This window comes from Neoarius graeffei, chromosome 16 (genome assembly GCF_027579695.1).
Source record: "Neoarius graeffei isolate fNeoGra1 chromosome 16, fNeoGra1.pri, whole genome shotgun sequence".
Lineage (NCBI taxonomy): Eukaryota > Metazoa > Chordata > Actinopteri > Siluriformes > Ariidae > Neoarius > Neoarius graeffei.
The window spans coordinates 1,670,991-1,691,185 of NC_083584.1; the positions used below are offsets into that span (position 1 = coordinate 1,670,991).

The 20,195-nt window shown below is 41.4% G+C and overlaps 1 protein-coding gene across 1 annotated transcript; it reads right to left on the bottom strand.

The window, feature by feature from the left end:
• Window positions 1-1,025: 1,025 nt before the first annotated feature.
• Window positions 1,026-17,646, bottom strand: wipf2b (WAS/WASL interacting protein family, member 2b). Its single transcript, XM_060942292.1, has 8 exons — window positions 17,591-17,646; window positions 12,521-12,629; window positions 8,554-8,686; window positions 8,339-8,479; window positions 7,491-8,030; window positions 7,205-7,402; window positions 5,591-5,692; window positions 1,026-5,403 (listed from the first exon to the last, which is right to left on the bottom strand). Exons 2-8 carry the CDS (start codon window positions 12,560-12,562, stop codon window positions 5,363-5,365), a joined length of 1,197 nt encoding a protein of 398 aa, XP_060798275.1. The 5' UTR covers window positions 12,563-12,629; window positions 17,591-17,646; the 3' UTR covers window positions 1,026-5,362.
• Between the last annotated feature and the right edge of the window lie 2,549 nt (window positions 17,647-20,195).

Here is a 20,195-nt window from a genome sequence, read left to right on the forward strand (position 1 = left end):
CGAATTCCGAATGCAGCTCGGCTCAAATGAACATGAATCGAACATGAACAAAGGTGTTTGTGTATCTTAATTTCCAATATTTTGGCTTCACGCCTGATAGTCCATGTTAAACCTATGCAAGGTTTATGTTGAGTTCCAGCAGCAGAGTGGTGCTGTCTACGACGATGCATTCGGAAGGAGAAGGCGAATTTGTTCCTCTTTAGCCATTTCGGCATATTTATTGGAGACAAAATAAACCGCGGCTTTTCGCCATAACAGTTGGGCTGCACTGACAAACACGAATGAAAATTGCACACATAAAAATGTCTGAAAAAAAGTGTCTTCTTGTGCCCTCTTGTGTTGTTAAAAGAACGTAACATTTATACAAATCATTCAGACCAAACATAGGCGACCAAACAAAGGCTACCGCTTCTGACATATCAAATCGATGACGTCACGAATCGCGTACCCCCACTTTAAAAATCTCCACTACACCACTGGTTTCAGTGTGTACGCGAATCGTTTTAAGAACGTTAATCTGATGATCCGCTGATTCGACATAATGTAAACAGGGCCTATGTGTCAGCCCTGTGATGACCTGGCGACTTGTCCAGGGTGAACCCCGCCTCTCACCCGGAGTCAGCTGGGATAGGATCAGCCCGCCCGCGACCCTGCAGAACAGGATAAAGCGGCTACAGATAATGAGATGAGAATGAGTTTAATATTTTTCTTAGGACTGATTCCTTGGTGAACTGGTGAGTCACACGGGGTCAGAATTGAACTTGTGGCCAGTTTTTTTTTTTTTTAAAATCAGTTGAAAATGTGTTTTACTCGAACACTTGCATGTCTAAATGTCTGTATCTTTTACAGTATGCTTACTATTATTTAGGTTCACTTTTTCATTCCTGTCATGTTTAACAGATTTTAAATTAATTCAGATTTACTAAACTTTTTCATGTCATGATAACCACTGTTTTGGTGTTTATAAGTATGCACACCCTCCTTCCCGTTGAAAAAGATAGACAGAAGAGTCAATACAGGAAATCTTATTCAGAATATTTCTTTACTAGCACATACAGATGATTATGCAGAGGCTCTGTTTATTCACATTTTCTGGAACAATTTTACAACTTTAAAGTATGTTAATGCCTATTCCAATGTCTATTTCCTCTCCATTAAGTACTGACAAACTCATGACTGGAAATGCATATAATATGATCATGTCACTACATAAACAGCAGTGGGAAACAAAAAAAATCATTTAAAATGTAAAAATCTGATAATGCAGCACAACCAGATGTGCGTGTAACCTGCTTCAGATAAACAGATGATTCTTACACTATTAAAATGCACAGAGCTGAAGGTAAAGAGAACTGAACTGTTAGTCAGAACTTGGAGGCTGGCTCCAAAAAAATGAGGGGGTAGAGCCAGGAGAAGAGTTCAAGAGAAGTGAGGGGGGTAAAGTTAAGCACCAGAAGAACATCTCCAGACAACTCAAGAGGGCAGGACAAGGTGATGGTGAGACAGCTGAGAAGGTGGAGCCAAGTGACAGATCTACAGAACAGAAGGGGAAGGACAGGCAGATGGTGCCCAGGGATCTGAGAGCCATCTGGACATCGCCAGAGAACTAAAGGGGTGGGGCCAGGTAGATAAAGTGTAACAGGTGTGTAAATGCATTGAGGCATAAAATGTGAACAAGGATGTGTAACGTCTCCAAAAAAAAAGAGTAACGCAAAATTTGTATTGCAGATTTATGAAATCCTCAACATTTTCACGATGAATAAATTACTACCTTTTAACTGTTTAATTTACAATTCCTTTAGACAGGAAGTGATGTCATACTTTAGATTAACAGTGCAAAGCACACAGCAGCTTCACCATGCAGAAAATCCCAGCGCTGGTCCGAGTCAGTCCCACACACATCACATGCCTTTAATACAGGGTTCTAACACAGCGAGTCGGTTCTACGGGGAACTGTGGGTTCTCTCAGCAGGTGTCAAAACGTTTAATAATAAAAAAAAAAAGCTTAATCACTTCTTCTCCATAGGCATAACACATGGAGGATGAACACAAGCTGGAATACAAAAGCTTAAAAAATAAAATAAAAGATAAACCCTCTACAATCAATCATCAAAAACTTGTCGTCCATAAACAAAAAAATTATGTTAATAAAGCACCTTAACTGAAAAGAAATGAAATAAAACCATGTTCAGTCATTTGTGAGGTATTATAATGTAGATGAGAGTCAGTACATCAATAAAGGATTAAACCGATTACTTCAGTTCCATTTCTGATTGATTAATTTAGTGTTATACAGGTCTGAATGCAGTGTGACATCACTCTGAGTGCAGACTGACAGGAAAATGCATTATAATGTCTTTAAAAAAAAAAACCCTAATCTTTCTTTGAGACTCTGGTGCTGAGGTCATAAACACCACACTGAAACAGAACCTCCAGTTCTGCTTGGCACTCCGTCATTAAAGTAAAAAAATTTATTCATTATTAATCCAAACTTCAGCACTCACACTGGCTGACCACTGAACAAATGCGCAAAAGTAATGACACCCCCAGTGAACACAAGTGCAGGGCTGTGTCTCAAACGGAGCGCTGTGCACTACACTCTCACAGGTGACTGTAGAGCCAGAACAGAACTGGATCAGATACAGAACCAGATTAATAGAGGATCTAGAATATAACCAGAACAGATCAATTAAAGGATGGAACCCAAACAGAACTGGATCAAAACTGATACAAGAATGGAAGAAAAAAACTTTTACCACCCAACATTATTGCCATTAACATTTCTTTTCTGCATCTGTGCTGTAGCAGTGTTCTCATCTACCATTTTATAAAACCACAGGTTCTTCCTATGACCTTGCCCCTCTGGTGTCTCCAAACATCAAGTAGTTCCCTTCTGTGACGGAAGGGTGAAAGACAATGTGTAGTGATCCAAAGTTACCTTCTCAGTGGTTACAGAATGTGACGGTGGTGTTAATAGTGCACTACATCACACTGAGTGAACACACGAGTGCATGACACACATGATTTGAAACACAGCTCATGTTGATAAGCGCAGTGATTATTAGATGCAGGAGAGTTGATGCATGACCTTCTGTCAGGAGTGACTTTTTTTTTTTTTAAATCTAAAGCTGACCCCTGAACCTGTAACTTTAATTAAATTAACATCATTTAACCTTAATGACCTCAGTCACCCCATTAACACAGTGAAGGGGGGAAAGAGATTAATACTGTAATACTGACATCAAGTGATCACACCTGGAACTACAACTTGATTTTCTTCAGAACAGGCCAACTGATTATTTACTTTTGAAATTCACAGGATGTATTAAACATGAAACCTTTAGTGTAATTTGTTGGGAATTTTTACTGGGATTTAACTTTAACTTGTATATATATTTCTATTACATATACATATATATACATAGACACACACACACACACACACGGGTTTCCCCAGTGTTTTAGCATGTCGGGCCCGATACACTTGCTCTGCCTGCCGATACGCTTAGTTGCTTTAGTTAAAACCCGATACGCTTAGATTTATACCGATATGTTAAATTTCCTACCCACAAGTAACTAGATACCTAGGAGAGCAAATAACAGATCCATTTACATACTGATTGATATTTGTGTTAAACAAGCGGCCTTTTTTCCAATGTTTGTGTTGATTCTGTCAAAGTAATATGTCCGCGTGGTATGATGTAAACAAACTGTCATCTGTTGGCTACGTCAAGATCACATGTTCAAACCGTCCAATAAAAATATCAAAAGAAAACGTCAGACATCCCGGAAGTTTCCGATTCATTATAAGCAATCTCATTGGCTGCCGATGTCGTCCCCCACCAGACGGACAAAGCCGACTGACTTTAATAAGCTAGAAGAAGACTCGCTGGACAATTTGATCCACATCAGCATGGATGACGGCGAGATGGACTATGAGAGGGCTGCCCAACATTGGGCCAAGCAAAAGCCAAGGAGAATTAATCTGCTTTAAAGGAGTAAAAAACTTAATCCATTAGTTTGGGTTTGCAGAAAGATTATGTACTTATAAACACTCTCACAAAGTGAAGTTGTCCAAATGTGTCAAATACAGCATCATTTCAAATAATAATCATAAGCATTTTTGGCAGTGTGACGTCACTGGGATCCATTTAACAAAAGAAGGTTCCGGATTATTCTTTCGTTAAAGGCTCACAGTGACATCACACTGCCGAATACGCTTATCGTTATTATTCACAATTATGCTACATTTGACACTTATTAACACAATCTCTTCATGAATGTGTTTATAAATACATAATCTTTCTGCAAACTTAAATGTATGAATTAAGTTTTCCTTTCCTTTAAATATGTTTTAATCTTAATCTAGTCCATTTAATAAAGTGCCAAAATTTAAACTTTATAATATATACAGCAACTTATTTTAAGGTGGCAGGTCTTAGGTTCAGATCCCTTTGTGATCAACAGGAGGTTGTGATGATCGATTCTCTTCATTGGATTGCATAAGATGGAGCAAACCACTGTTCATATTTTCATGCACATTTGTTACAACACCACTTGATCAGAGATAATTAAGGGATCCCCGTAGATTTTCAATCCATCATAGACCTCAGTAATCTATAACAGAACAGTTTAACTTGCATGTTGAACTTTAAGGTGAAATTTCAAACGTGTCTATATTAATACTATTTAGGTCAGAAATCATTGAAGCAATGTTAAAATCTATCCTATAATCATCCTGGATCTAAAACCTCTCAGAGACCCTGAAAATGCACCCGAGAGCATCGATTTTCTAAAAATTTTCCCCCGGACCCCCTTAGTTTCGCTTCGCGCCGTTGGCACTTAATTGTCTGTGTTTTATCATGCCAGAATTTAGGGCTTTAATTTTTTTTCTGGGGAAAACACTGATGTGTGTGTGTGTGTATATATATATATATATATATATATATATATATATATATATATATATATATATATATAAAATATTATGTGTATTACATTGGAGCGTGCAGACACTGTGTCCAGCAGGATCTGTGCTAGTAGTTTGTAGCGACTATCAGAAACCCTGATTTTATGTATATACAGCCCGTGTTCCAAATGTAATCAATTGTGCTACTCTGGAGAGCTGATGAAAGCATGGCACCCTCACAGTTTATCATGTACGTCACCTCTCCATGAAAACATGTCCTCTGTGGGCGAAGAAGAGAATCACTTGGATTTGGGTCATTCTCAAACGGACAGATGGAGTCACATGATGTGGAATGTAGCTCAGCCAGAGTGAGACATGGTAAATAAGGTGCAGAATTTGTGTAGCTCGCGCGTGCGTGTGTGTGTGTGTGCATGCTCACACTGCTCACAGTGTTCACCGGCCAACAGGAGGAAGTGGAGGAGCTCCTCTCATTACTGCAACACACACACACACACATTATTTCTTTTTAAAAATCAAGTTCAATGTTTTTTAATACACTTTTTAAGATCTGACCAACAGAAAATTAATACAGCGTTGACGCCAAAACAAACCCAAATAAACTCAGCCATGTACTGGTCTGAGGAAGTCCTTCACATGGTCAGAATTTAGACATTTTCTCACCTCTGGTGGCTTTACTGGGGTAAATCTTAGTGAAGTGTCTGTACTCATCTGGGGGTGGAAAATCGTCCAGTGGGTGGAAAGAATACTTTGATTCAAAATCATCTGGGGTAGAAAAAAAAAAGATAAAAAGGCAAAATAAATTACATAAAGCAAAATGCAGATTTATTTTCATCATGTTACTGACCATTAAAAAAAAAAAACACAAAATACACAATATTCCAGAAGTTCTAATACCGACACCATCATTTCCACTGTATAACTGTGCTACACTTCTTACCGTGTACCCTTAACTCAGGTGCGATCTGTATGTAGGAATCATTGTATATAAAATCACTTCATTTTGCTTTTACTTAAGTGATTGATCTTATTTAAATTAATTTTATTTTTATTTATTCTTTTTTAAGGACTATTTTACCTTCTATTTTTAGACATATTTACTTCTTCCTTGATTCAGGAGCTTGGTTGCAATTTTGAATTTCCCTCTGCGGATTAATAAAGTAATTCTGATTCTGATCAGCTGCGTCTATGAATCAGCAGGGGTGGAGATTCAGTTAATTCAGCCAATCACAAACATGATCGTGTGACATCACCAGAATAAAACGTGTGTTCCCATCGATAGAAGGAGCCGGCTCACCCTTCCCACAATCCAATTTGTTGTTTTTGTTTGAAAGCACCTGACTGCAACCTGTTAGCTCTCCGTGCAGCAAAACCTCTGCGAATTCACTGTTAGTGTTCCCTTTGAAAACCATCTTGAACATTTTCACCAACCATATGTACATGAACATTTTTAGGATCTAAAAATCTAAGATCTATGGATATTACCTAATTGTTGTGGATTGTTTCTGGAAGATCACTTTTGCCTCAGAGGATTCTGGGAAGTGTAAGCCAGCCCCTTTATGTTAGGGTCTCTATTTTATTTCCATTAGAGGTATTTTAAAAGAATAGCTACGAGATGGACTTATTTCAGCTTTTATTTACTATTTCAGTGGGTCAGAAGTTAGAATGGAATTCACAGTGATGAAAAATAAAGATTCTGGAACCAAGATGAACCTCTGCCAAAGTGATGGAAAAGCCAACATTTGGAGAAAGAAAGGATCTGCTCATGATACAAGCTCATGGGTGAAGCACGGTGGTGGTAGTGTCATGGCTTGGGCTTCATGGCTGCTTCTGGAACAGACTCGCTGATCTTTATTGATGAGGAACTCATGATGGTATCAGCAGAATGAATTCAGATTTCAACAGAAACATTCTGTACAGTGGAAGGTTTTAGACAGGACAAGTCAATCCCCAGACCAAAATATCAGACAAGAAATACAAGTCTTTCAAAGGTGTATTTCAAAAACTGAAAACTCTGTGGCCACACCGGGTTCTCTCAGTGTAACCTCAATAATGTAATCCACTGAGGTAAAGGGAAAAGTTGGTGACAAAATTCTCAACACTGTTTATTTGAACTGCAGTGATAAATGATTTTAACCAGGTGGTTGAGCTGCCTGTTAAGCTAATTTGAGGCAATTATTATATTTATCATTATATTGTAATGAAAACTTTGCAATGACACATGGCTGCTGAAATGTAACCTACGAAAGCCCATCATCACGACTGCTGCACACTCACCTGCAAAGGAGCGGGAACTGTGAGTGTTATGGGCGTAGCCATTGCGAGTAGGGGGTGGAGGGGGCGGTGCGCCAGCAGGAGAGCGTGAGGGGGGAGGCGGGGGTTTACCCCTACTGGGGGCATCAGAGTGTGTCCGATATGGTGGAGGGGGAGGAGCTTCACGACTGTTCCGTGGCATCTGTGTAGGTACTGGAGGAGCTACAACGAGTTTATTCAACATTAATTAAAAATGACAAAGAAAGAAAGAAAGAAAGAAAGAAAGAAAGAAAGAAAGAAACTGGCTCACCTGCTCCACGGCCAGGGGGGTCACGTACTGGAGGAGGAGGACGGGCAGTGGATGGGGAGGGACAGGGGCTTGATGGTGGAGGGGGTGGGGCATGAGCTCGTGTAGAGGTGTGGCCTCCTGCTGGGGGCTTCTTGCTTAACGAGTTGTGCCTCTGCGGCAGTTCAGGGGCAAGTTCGTTCACCGGACTGGACGATCCATTAGACACGGACAGCTGTTGGCGATATGGGGGTGGGGGAGGGGGCGGTGCTAAAGAAGACGAAGATGAGGAAGAAGAGCGGCTGCTGGCTGGAGAAGGAGGCGGTTTCACTGGAGGAGCAAGCGGAGCCGGAGTGGGAGGAAGGGGCTTGTCACGGTTATAAGTAGGCGTGGCACATTTCTGAGTAGGAGTGGGTGGAGCATTGCCACGCCGACTCGCAGGAGGTGGGAGAGGGGGAGATGGCTGGTGGGCTGGGGTCTCACTGTCATCAGGGCAACCAGGAGGGCGGGGCGCAGCGGGGCGAGATGAAGGGGGTTGGAGTGAAGATCTGCCCACGGAACCATCTAACACACACACACACACACACACACACACACACAGAGAGTAAAGTTTCTCAGTGTGACAGTGTACTGTCATGTCACGTAGTGCACTATGTAGGGTCCACGCAGCACTGCGTTCCTGTATGTAGTGAGCATATACAGTGAACAGGAAGCTGTTTGTGATATGACCTCACTTGAATGGCAAGAAATGTAAAATAACAACAAAATATCAATACCGTTGATAAAAAAATAAAAACATATCCTATGTTATAATTAACTGTTGAATAAATTCTGCAATAATGAATAATGAACCGCCTGTGTTTTTCTTGTACCTCCCACAGGTCGCAGCTTCGGCACTCCACCTTGAAACAATCCTCCTATTGGCTGCTGAGTTCCTGCGGACACGCCTCCACCACTAGTTCCACCGCCGGCACTGGGTCCGCTTCCACTGCTAGCTCCGCCCCCTTTTGGCTCTAAGTGAGAACACAGTGATCATTCTGTGGTTTTGTTGCCTTATTTAACTCATTAAAGACTTTCACTCTCTTACTTTCGATCATGGGAGCGCTGCGGTCATTAACCACACCCACTTTCTTCAGTTTGGTCCCTTTACAGATATCCGAGAGTAACGCTCCTCTACCTTTTGCCTCATCCTGAGATAATTTAGGCGGAGTCGTGTTCGCCTTAGAAATACACACAGGTTAAAAAAATAGAGTGAACACAGACAAATTTATTCCGAATCAGAAAATAAGAGCAGAAAAGCAGGTTTTAAAAGGTTGCTAGGGGATAAAAGAAAGGAAAAGAAAACACTGTCACGGGTTTAGCATGAACAGAAACAAGGTTTAAAAATAAATAAATAGATAATTTTCAAAAAATGTAAAAGAATTTGGGGAGGTGTTCCAGTCAGAACGAAGCTCCCTTATTTATTCACGAACAAACATGAGTGAATCATTCAAGGTGTCATTCCGATAGAGAAAGCTTTATAGTCATTGCATAGTACAGGTACTCAGTGAATCACTTGAGGAGTCGCTCACAAATGCAAGTGAATCACATGATGAATTGTTCATAAAATGTAAGGAATCAATTACAGGGTAATTTAGAACATTAAGCAAATCACGCAGGGAGTCGTTTAAAAAGTGAATCATTTCCAAAATCATCAATCAACAGAAACCTAAAGGAGCTTTCGGACCGGAGGAACTTTTTCATAGTTCTTAGAACTGTTGGAGGAAGTTCCCCCTTTTTTGTGTGTCGCACTGCAGGAACTGAGAACTTTCTCAGTTTTTAGAACACCGTTTTGAGGGATGTTTTTAGCTCCTATTTCAGGGTAGGTTCTCTCCCAGCACAAGAAGAACCACGAGTGACACAAGTGTACAGTGGGTGACTGGTTGAACTTGAAACAACGCAGCACCAGGAACCGCCATTTAAAAAAAATCAGTTTAAAGTGCATATTCTGAACCAGTTTCGTTTTTTTTATATGAAAGTATGTCCCTTTACACACTCATCCAGAAGGGTAATTTTGCACAAGGCCATCTGTCTACAGCAGAAAAAAATAAAATAACAAAACGCGTCTGGAAAAATCCCAAGGGAGTCTGGAGCCAGATTCGTGACGTCACCTGCGGAAGCGCCAGCGGGCTGCGAGAGCTTTGCATGGTTTCAGTGCACAGCCTGTGTAGACCAAGCGCTCCCATTTCTCTCTTTGTCCGGTCTTTTGGGAAACGATGAGTACTAATCCCATCAAGATTGGTGTTGCTACACCCTCCTACGATACATCTGTTAACCATTTTAATAATTACGTGATAACATTGAAGAAATTTGCAGAAAACCACCAGGTCGTTTTCTCATAAGCAAACCAGCGCTGGCGTAGGATTCAGAGGGAGGCGTCCCGCACACGACGTCACGAAAATCAATGTTTGCGGGGAAATCCAAATGGCGAGTTTTTTCAGAGGCGGACCAATTCGCTTTAAATGGCTTGATTTCAACTGAATTTTTCTGGTATTGCGCAAGGTAAAAAAATTGCAGAGAATGCAGAATGTGACAGATATTTGACCAAAATTTAATATAAAATAGGAGAATTACATTGATCTTGCTCCTGAATTTACCTGTGATATGCACTTTAAAGCGTTAGCCATGTAAACAACAGCTCTTACCATTAGTGTTAAAAATAGGAGTAAAAAAAAAAAAACCACAGACAAATGGAGTGACAGCGAAGTCCAGACTTTACTGAGTGTATACACAACGGAGGAACTACAGCAAGGGCGGCTGGTGCATAAGGGCGATTGGGCGACGCACTCCCAAAACGAAAAAAAAAAAAGTTTTTTTTCTTTTTTTAAAACAAACTTTCACCAGCGCTGCTCGAGGCCGTTTTAATCTGTCTCTGGGTATCATTGTCCAATCAGGGTGGTCTTGCTTCTAGAGTACCGCCCCTTTTGGGGTGATTTCAGTCACGCTGAAAATCGCACAAGAGTTCACTGATAGAGTCCCATGTTAATATATTTTTTTTCTCCTGACTGACACTTCAATGGAATCTCTATGGGTTCCGGGGGGGCGTGCCCTAACGTGCTTGCGTCACTGCGCAGCGCGGCAAAGTTGCGTTCGATCCCATAGACACATAAACATAGACGCCGCCTTCTGCGTAGAATCATACGTCATCCTTGCCGCCATATTGGATGGGGCAAAGTGGAGATTCTTCAGCCGTCTCTGGTATAGCGTCTAGACAGCAGCCGAGAATAAAGATGCCTCATTCATGTGCTGCGTTTAACTGTACCAACAGGTTTACCGTCCAAACGAGATCACATGGGATTACCTTTCACAGGTGAGACTGGAAAAATACTTTTCAATACTGTTCCTTCAGTCTTCAGTTTCCCAGCTCATCTCCACCGGGGGGGTGTAGAGTTATAAGCAGTGAGAATTAGAGAATACAGTGCCACACTATGATGAACGCTTTTGAACGTATGATGAATGTTTTTAACCTTTCTGAATGTGAAGGAATCAGTGATGTATTTTGTTTTGGTATGACGTTAGAACCTGGCCGAACTCAGTTTGGCGCTCATTCAGCTCACTTTATTCAGCGAGAGCAGGTCTGTGTGGTGACCCAATAAATAAAACAGTACATTTTTATTTTCATTCACTATTTCCAGTTTTTCCACTATTTCCATCATTTATCATATTCAGTCTTGTAGGTTGGTTATTGTGGCCTCAGGTTTTGGTAGCTTGCTGCGGTATGCTGACTGATTAGCTTACCTGAGCTATCTATCGCGGATCTGTCGCTAGTTTGCAGTGTACAGGGTATTTCGCGCACACTTTATAACCATCACATTAAAAGTTATATATGTTGTTTTGATGCCTGTTTGTTTCCCAAATATATACGTGTGTGTCTTAATGGGTGAATAAAAGGCACCGAGTTAAATATTATTGTAGAAAGGGGCTTTATGAAGTTCAGTCCATTTACTTGCATTGGTTTACGGGGAAGATTTGCCACATCCAATACGGCGGACACTCTGACGTATCCCAGCAACGGCCACCAGCTCAATGCGGCGTCTATGTTTATATGTCTATGATTAAACCGGCTCACCCAATGCGTGAGATTTTGTGGAGTATTCGAGTTAGCTCTACGAGGCAAAGACGAAACTGAGGGCTCCAGCCACCGTGGTGTTTTTCTGGGTTTGGTTGACTATTGACTTGCTACCGAGGTCAATTTACTTCAGTCCTGTGGACATTTATGGTTCGTGTAGACATAACGGGGGAAAATTGCCCCCCCTGAAAAAAAATTCAGGAGCCGCCACTGAACTACAGTGCAATTTTAACGCGTCTAAGCGAAATATAAAAATCTTTGCTAGCATTTCCTGCTAGCAAGCCAGCTTGTGTCACTTCCGCGTTCCTACTGGGGAAGTGAATACAAAAAGAGAAACGCTCCTACAGGTGTGTAGTTCTCGGGGAAGATCCCCGGGAGGTAGTTCCTCTCAACGCGTCCCTAGAACTGTTTGTTCAGGTGCTTCCAGACCAGTCAGATTGTGTTCCACGGTTCTTAAAGTGGGTTGGAGAACCCCCAGGACTCGGTGAGGCCCTGCCACAGGGGCATGATTTTTTTTCTTAATAAGATCACAGTCTAAAAGGTTATAGCTGTTAGATTTATTATTTAGTGATTAAAGGTAAGGTAACTGCTCACTGAAACTGAATTAGCTTACTCTAAAGCAGAAATAATGTTCATCTGATTCATGTTTATTTAGAACTTGTGTTTGAGGGTGGATATATTCATATTACATTTATAAATATTCATAAACCTGTGCTGTGATGATGAAAGGTTGCACACTGAAAGGTGAGAAAAACTTTGCTGCAAATATCAGAGACTTTCGTTTGTGTTTGTCTGAAGTTGTTTGGAGGTAAATAAAAAATTAACCACTGTACACAGTGCAACCTCACAACACATGGAGCTAACTCACACTGCTAACTCACACTGCTAACTCACACTGCTAACTCACTCGCTGATAATTTGCTCGTCATGCAAATTACATGCTTACCTGGCTGAAGGTGGGGGGCGGAGGTGGGGGAGGGATCGGCATCCTGCAGCGTGTGTGTGTGTGTGTGTGTGTGAGAGAGACACACTCAGATATTCACAGAAGAGCTCATCTGAAGGGGGAAAAAGTTGTGCACACACAGTTAGTGATGTAATTGTGATAAGAGCACCCTCCTGTGGAGAATCTTCATATTATTAAACATAAGAGCGACTGCTGCTGGTCCAAACTATTCACACTGAGATGTTACTGCACATCTGAACTTTATTACAAAATAACCACTGCACATGGACAGCAGCGTAGGATGGTTTGGAGACAACGTGAGAGAGGCGAGACTGAGATGGTTTGAATGCGTACAGAGGAGAGATCCAGAGGATACTGGGAAAAGAAAAGAACGCTGGAGACGGAGTTGGAGGTAGAAGGAAAAAAGGAAGCGCAAAGATGAGCCGTATGGCTGTGGTGAAGGAGAACATGAGGACGGTTTGTGTGACAGAAGAAGATACAGAGGACAGGAGGAGATGGAGGGACATTATCTGCTGTGGCGACGCCTAACGGGAACAGCCAAAAGAAGAAGCCACACTATTACTGCCAACTATGCTTGATATCCCTTTACTCCATACTTTTATATAGTTTTTTCTTTCTCTACACATTTTAAAGCGAGTCAGCCTTTCAATTTCATAAAATCTGTGAAATTTAGTTCCGTCTGAAATGTGGTGATTGTGATATCTGTTTATTTCTGTAATATCTCACAAAATATCAGGCCATTCTGTGGCTGGGAAGTTATTTAATTTGAGGGGATTAAAGCAAATAATGTGCATGAAATCGCTCGCTTGGCGCAGTCAAGCAGACAGAGGAAGTCCGTGTGCGCATGCGCAGGTTTACCTTCTTCTTTTGGGTTTTACGGCAGCTGGCATCCACAGTGTTGCATTACTGCCATCTACAGGTTTCCCTTTGCTCGTGCACTGACAGTTCCATCATTCTGTTGCTAAACGAACAGCTGATCACACCGAGGTGCTCGCTGAGCGCCATATTTATTAGTTTGGTCCTGCGTTTCCTTTCCTTCGTATATAACATAACGTCTTTTCTTCTCGCTTTCTTTCCGTTACTGGAGTCGGTCTTTCACGTTTCATTCGCACACTCACGTCCTCCATTTTTCTCTCCTGTTTCAAATTTGTATCCCACAATGCCTTGCATGAACGGGGAAAGCCCACCACGTGATGCATGATGTAGTATCTTGAATTGAGTCATGGTGAAGCAGGAAAAAGCAGCGGAGAATTTAGGGCCACATGGCTCTAAACTCATTAATTGTTCTATTTAAAAAAAAAAACTAATAAAATTGGAAGTCTGTGATTCGAATTCAGTAGCTTTCGGTCACTAAACAAAAATAACGGTGTCGGGGGGGAAAAATTTTATAATCTACACTTGAAAAATCTGAAAGGCAGCACAGCTTTAAAGAATAAATTCTGGTTTAGTAAATTCTATTTTTAGTTTTGTATCACAGACAGTTATAATACATATTTCACTACGTGTTGTACCGTGTATGGTTGTGTGTGTGAGAAATAAAATTTGAATTTAAAGAACAAACAGAAATAAAACTGAAGTTCACACACACACACACACACACACACACACACTGCAGTAACATATTTAATCATAAAACTACACACATTTAAACTTCATTCTCTCTCCAGCTGTCCGTTATACACCACAGATACAACAAACAAACATTTATAGATAAAGTTAAACCACATTGGATTTTTTTATAGTGCACCTATCCTCAGTTACAGTGATTACAACTCGGCTTGTGATACACGTCTGATAAAGTGTTTGTTATAATACGTTTACTCTGATTATATTATATTGCACATCTGCAAAACTTTATGAATTTTGTGTCGAAATTCCTCAATTTAACACTGGAGTGTGTTCACCAATCGACCTGTGAATCACCTGCGCAGGTATTTTGAACTCTCAGACACCACCTGGAAGCCCCTCCCCCTCCCCCCCATGCTCTGGACTGTTCTCGCAGGGTTCTCTTGCTTTCCGTCAATAAACCCTATCAGTACATGTTCGACTTAGCTTGTATCTATTAAAAAAAAGAGGAATGTTTTGACCAGGCCTACAGTGAAGTGTCAAATATAACAAACACTTTACAAAGAATATACTTTTTTATATTTCTTGTATTTTGGTTTTGACCAGCATGCTCCTCACCACTTTAAGCAGCAGTAGATCAGTGAAAATGTCGGCCATGTAGACATCGGACAAGCAAATAGCCAAAGGATTATATCAAAAATATATACTGTTATGAGGTGGGTTTTTTATGTTTACTGTCCATTACTGCAGAATCCCGTAAACTATCCACCACCCGGATATCGCAAGTTTAAAGGTCCCATGGCATGAAATTTTCACTTTCTGAGGTTTTTTAACGTTAAAATGAGTTCCTCTGACCTTCTTAAGTCACCCCAGTGGCTAGAAATTTCATAATGTGTAAACCAAACTATGCCCAACATTTGAGAATGGCGCGTCAAAACTGCGCGTTGATAAACTCTTCCCTTTACTACGTCAGCAAGGGAGATGATCCCCACGCCCCCCCTCTGGATTCCCACCCACTGTATGGATTGCCCCGCCCAGTTGTAGTGAGGAGACCATGGAGGACACAACAACATGGCATCACCTAAGCAAGCGAAACATGGAAGTTGCGCTGTACATGGATGTGACAACACAGAAAAGAGTCTGTTTTTACTGCAGACGGGAGAGCCCCTGAAGACGCAGTGGCTTAATTTTATTTACTCCAATAATACGCCGTCGAGTCTACCTAAGACGGTGTATGTTTGTCAGAAGCATTTTCCTGAGGAATGTTTCCACAACTTGGGACAGTACAGGGCAGGTTTTGCTCATCAACTGTCACTGAAGCCTGGGTCCGTACCAAGCATCCCTGCCGCATCAGCCACAAACACCGAACAAGTAAGTGTATAACTGGTCGTTTTGCCGTGTTTTAAAATCGATGCGTTAGCCTAGCAATGGCTACATTAGCTGTGCAGCTAACCGCTTCCTGCAGTTAGCCAGGTACTCTGCGCTACAAAACCAAAAAGCATGCAGCATGCTCTGTTAAACTGAGTTTAGTCTGGAAATTGACTGTAACTTATGAGCTTATGTTTGACTATTGCTCCACAATGCATGTCTTCTGTTGGATAAGCGATATGTTGCTGTAGTTGCTGCTTCTATCCTCTTTGGTTATGGAGTGCGTGTTCAAGCCTAGGGTATTATACGTTCGTAAACTACCACTCCGAACACTCTCACTCTCTGTTCTCTGCGTCACGTTGAGTTTACGAAAGGAGTCCGAGGGAGAACGGGGTTTTGTCTTAGCAGCGTGGCTACAGGCGCTGATAGCAGCAAGTATGTCTGTGCGCAGCTTGGTCAAGCCCCTCCCCCCATGGCCCGCCCCCACCCTCTACCCTTCCCCGCCTCCTGCTTCTCATTAGCAAAACGACGCACTGGGAAAAGCGCTGAAATGGGGCTTTCTCCCAGGAGGCTATATTTACGTGCCGAGGGTTCATTTCGAGAAAGGCTGCGGATATAACATCCGGAAACCTCCACGAGCCCGTTTAAAGCATCAACAAACCACCATGCCATGGGACCTTTAAATCTTAATGATGCTGAAAGACCAAGTGAGTCAATCTCTCTCAGGGTGGGAGGGGCATACTGCCTCTCCCTTATCAACAGTGACGCTGGCCAATCACAGGAGTCTGTGAGCTCACGTACGCAGAAGGCGGTGGATAGCACTCTCCTCTGAGTGTGTGACTCCGCCCCCTGACAGTTTGAAAAGATGTGATTGGCTTCCCGTGTCTTGGAGGAAGCATGTGGTCGCCTTCTCCCTACCTGTCTGGGAGCGGTCATGTGATACGGCAGAGCTGCCTGACGGGTGGGAATCGTCCACGACTAAATTAAAAACAGATGAAATGAACAGCTCGCTCATTAAATTTACATTTTAACATTAACCTTCTTCACTTGGACTCTTCAGTCTTCTCCTCCTGGTAAAAGTGTGCATCGTTTACGCCTCAACACACAGTTCATGGCAGAAAATGTTGATTCAGCTTTTGGTAGGAAGATAAATGAGCGATAAATCTTATTCCATGGTAAAGAAAGATGTAAGCAGATCTTAACTCTCTGGCTGATGGGTGTGGCAGTGTCCTGACTCTGGGAGGTTGGGGGTAAAGGGCTGGGCATTAATGCACTTGAGTGTGGAAAGATTTTATTTTCATCAACCTTCGAGATACTTTTAGTTGTTTTTTTTGTTTGTTTCTTTTTTAGAATTAGAAACATGCTGCAGCAGACAAAACCAAAGTATCAGGTGCGATGGTCAGGTGTTCTCAAACCCGGACCTGTACAGCGTATTGACTTGAAATGGTCCTGAGCTCATGGGACAAATCCAACATTAACTTTTTGTTACTGATGTTATATTTTATTATACTCATTTATTTTTGCCATGTAAGAGATGTGTAGATTTTTTTTTACCTTTAACCATTTTTTAAACCTGCTGATAGGTATGTTATGTTTTTAGCGATGCATTTTTTTTAATTTGTATCTTTTTATGTGAAATGTTTCAGATAAAAAGCATTTTAAAGCTTATTAGTCTTTAAAGAAGCAAAATCATCAGAATTTTTTTTTTTTGCTTCTGTCTTCTCTATTAATTTATTTAAAAACAAAAAACTTAAGATTTTAAACCAGTTCTGTTTCTTAACCATCTCAGCTCATCACACATTTATACACAGGTTATAAACAATAAATATTATAGATGTGTAAATTAAAACAAACAAAAACATTTTCATAAAGATTTCCGCCAACTCACTTAACCCTCCGTGAAAACATTCAGATTATTATTATTATTATTATTATTATGAATCGATAGCACAGGAACCTATAGGCTAAGCTGGATCAAAAGCATCATTAAACAGCTTCACAATATTTATTATTATTATTATTATTAATGACTAAACTGCAGCGCGAGATCAACTCCCAGTGTAACAGTTCATGAAGGATTTAAAAAAAGAAAATAATTGCAATAAAATTTAAACTCACAGCTTCACATCAACACCTCGGCCTCTTCCTAGCTCCTCCTGCAAACTGAAAAGCGCATGCGCAGCGCATTCACATTGCCATGGGTTTAGATTTGCGCCCTCTGGTGTCCTGGAGAGGACGGTACAACACAGTGCGTGTACTGCAGACTCAAACGCGTTTTTTGAGCTGAAAACTAAACGATTGAGACTATTTTGGCAAAACATCCTAAAAAAAACTACTTTGCAGAGGCCTTTTTAAAAAACTTTATTTCCCTCAAAGACTTTATCTAACTCGTTCCAATCGTCTACAGTAAAATCTGTAGATGTCCACAAGCCCCAGTTTCTATTGGCTGCTGTTTTTCGAATCTCATCTCATTATCTGTAGCCGCTTTATCCTGTTCTACAGGGTCGCAGGCGAGCTGGATCCTATCCCAGCTGACTACGGGCGAAAGGCGGGGTTCACCCTGGACAAGGCGCCAGGTCATCACAGGGCTGACACATAGACACAGACAACCATTCACACTCACATTCACACCTACGCTCAATTTAGAGTCACCAGTTAACCTAACCTGCATGTCTTTGGACTGTGGGGGAAACCGGAGCACCCGGAGGAAACCCACGCGGACACGGGGAGAACATGCAAACTCCACACAGAAAGGCCCTCGCCGGCCACGGGGCTCGAACCCGGACCTTCTTGCTGTGAAGCGACAGCGCTAACCACTACACCACCGTGCCGCCCTTGTTTTTCGAATATTACTGTTGAATCTAGTGTTATAGTTGTGATAAGCCTTATTGAAATTAATATCAAACTTATGAGCAAACAGCTGGTTTAGACACTTGTAAATGAAAGTAGCTCATCTGTGGCTGAGCGGCTTCCACTTAAAGTGCACATCTTGGTTATATTTAGAAGCAAAATCAATGTAATTCTCCTATTTTATATTAAATATGTCACATTTTGTGCAATTTTTTACCTTGCACAATACCAGAAAAATTCAGTTGAAATCAAACCATTTGAGGTGAATTAGTCCGCCTCTGAAAAAACTTGGCATTTGGATTTCCCGGCAAACATTGATTTTCGTGACGTCACGTGCGGGACGCCTCCCTCTGAATCCTACGCCAGCGCTGGTTTGTTTATGAGAAAACGACCTGGTGGTTTTCTGCAAATTTCTTCAACGTTATCACGTAATTATTAAAATGGTGAACAGATGTATCGTAGGAGGGTGTAGCAACACCAATCATGATGGGATTAGTACTCATCATTTCCCAAAAGACCAGACAATGAGAGAGAAATGGGAGCGCTTCGTGTGAGGCACCTGGAAAAACTGGCAACATTCAACAGACCACAGCACCATATGTGGGGCTCACTTCATAAAGCCTGACAACTTTGAGAACTATTTGCAGTGGGAAATGAGCTTCAAGAAGCAACTTGATCTGAAAAAAGACGCAGTTCCATCTGTTAGAATGCCCAAAGCAACACCATCTCCATTTGTGTCAGCGTCACCAAAGGAGCCAGCCGTGTTCGTCTCCCCTGACAGAAGGTGAAGTGCCGCATCCACTGAGGCCCTCGAAGCCGAGGACCAAGCAGAGCTGAGAAAAAGACCAAGAAATTCGGCAATTCACAAGTCGACTGTTGCCAGGGTAAGAAATAAGAGAGACTATACTCTAAATTAGGTGTTCCTGTGTTTGTGTGGTACACGGATAATGTTATTTATTGACACACACAAAAGTAAACAACATGAAAGCGCTGGGCGATAATACACTTCACATGTCTCAAGGGATATACGGCGTGTCAGGGCTTGAGATCTTGGGACCTGTCAAACACATTAAATGTATATACGACCCTGCTTAGCCGATTCCATGTGTATAGCTTATGAAATCTTTCTCCTACAGTAGCCAGTACTCTTCTAAATGAAGAAATGTATAAATACATAATAGTAATTAGGAAAAAACATGATTTATGTAACAATAGATAGATGAGCATTGATACATGAATCCGTGGGTTTAGAAGCTGAAGCTTTTAACTATCATCATTTCAATGCAAAATCGCTAGCTGCTAAGCTTGGTCTACACAGACTGTGCACTGAACCCATGCAGGATCTCTCTGCCTGCTGACAGATCCGCACGTGACGTCACGAATCTGGATCAATCTGGCTCCAGACTCTCTTGGGATTTTTCCAGATGTGTTTTGTTATTTTATTTTTTTCTGCTGTAGACAGATGGCCTTGTGAAAAATTACCCTTCTGGATGAGTGTGTAAAGGGACATACTTTCATATAAAAAAAAGAAACACTAAATTGGTCCAGGATATGCCCTTTAAGCTTTTTTGAGGCCTCCGTTCCTGAGGAAAGAAGAGGACAATCTAAAATTATTCATGCAGCTTTACTGTGAAGAACTTGAAGTTGTGGCATAAGAGCAGAATCTCCCCTATCGCTCTATATGACATCTGCTTGGTCGAAAATAGGCAAGATATAACTGTTAAAAAATAATATCTGGGCCTCTAGGGGTAAACAAGCTTGATTCGCCTGAGAAGACCCAGGTTTGAATTTATCTTAGTACTTATGTAATCTATATGATCTTCCCAGCTCAAGTTGGTATTGATAACAACCCCTAAATAACTCGGTGAGGTTA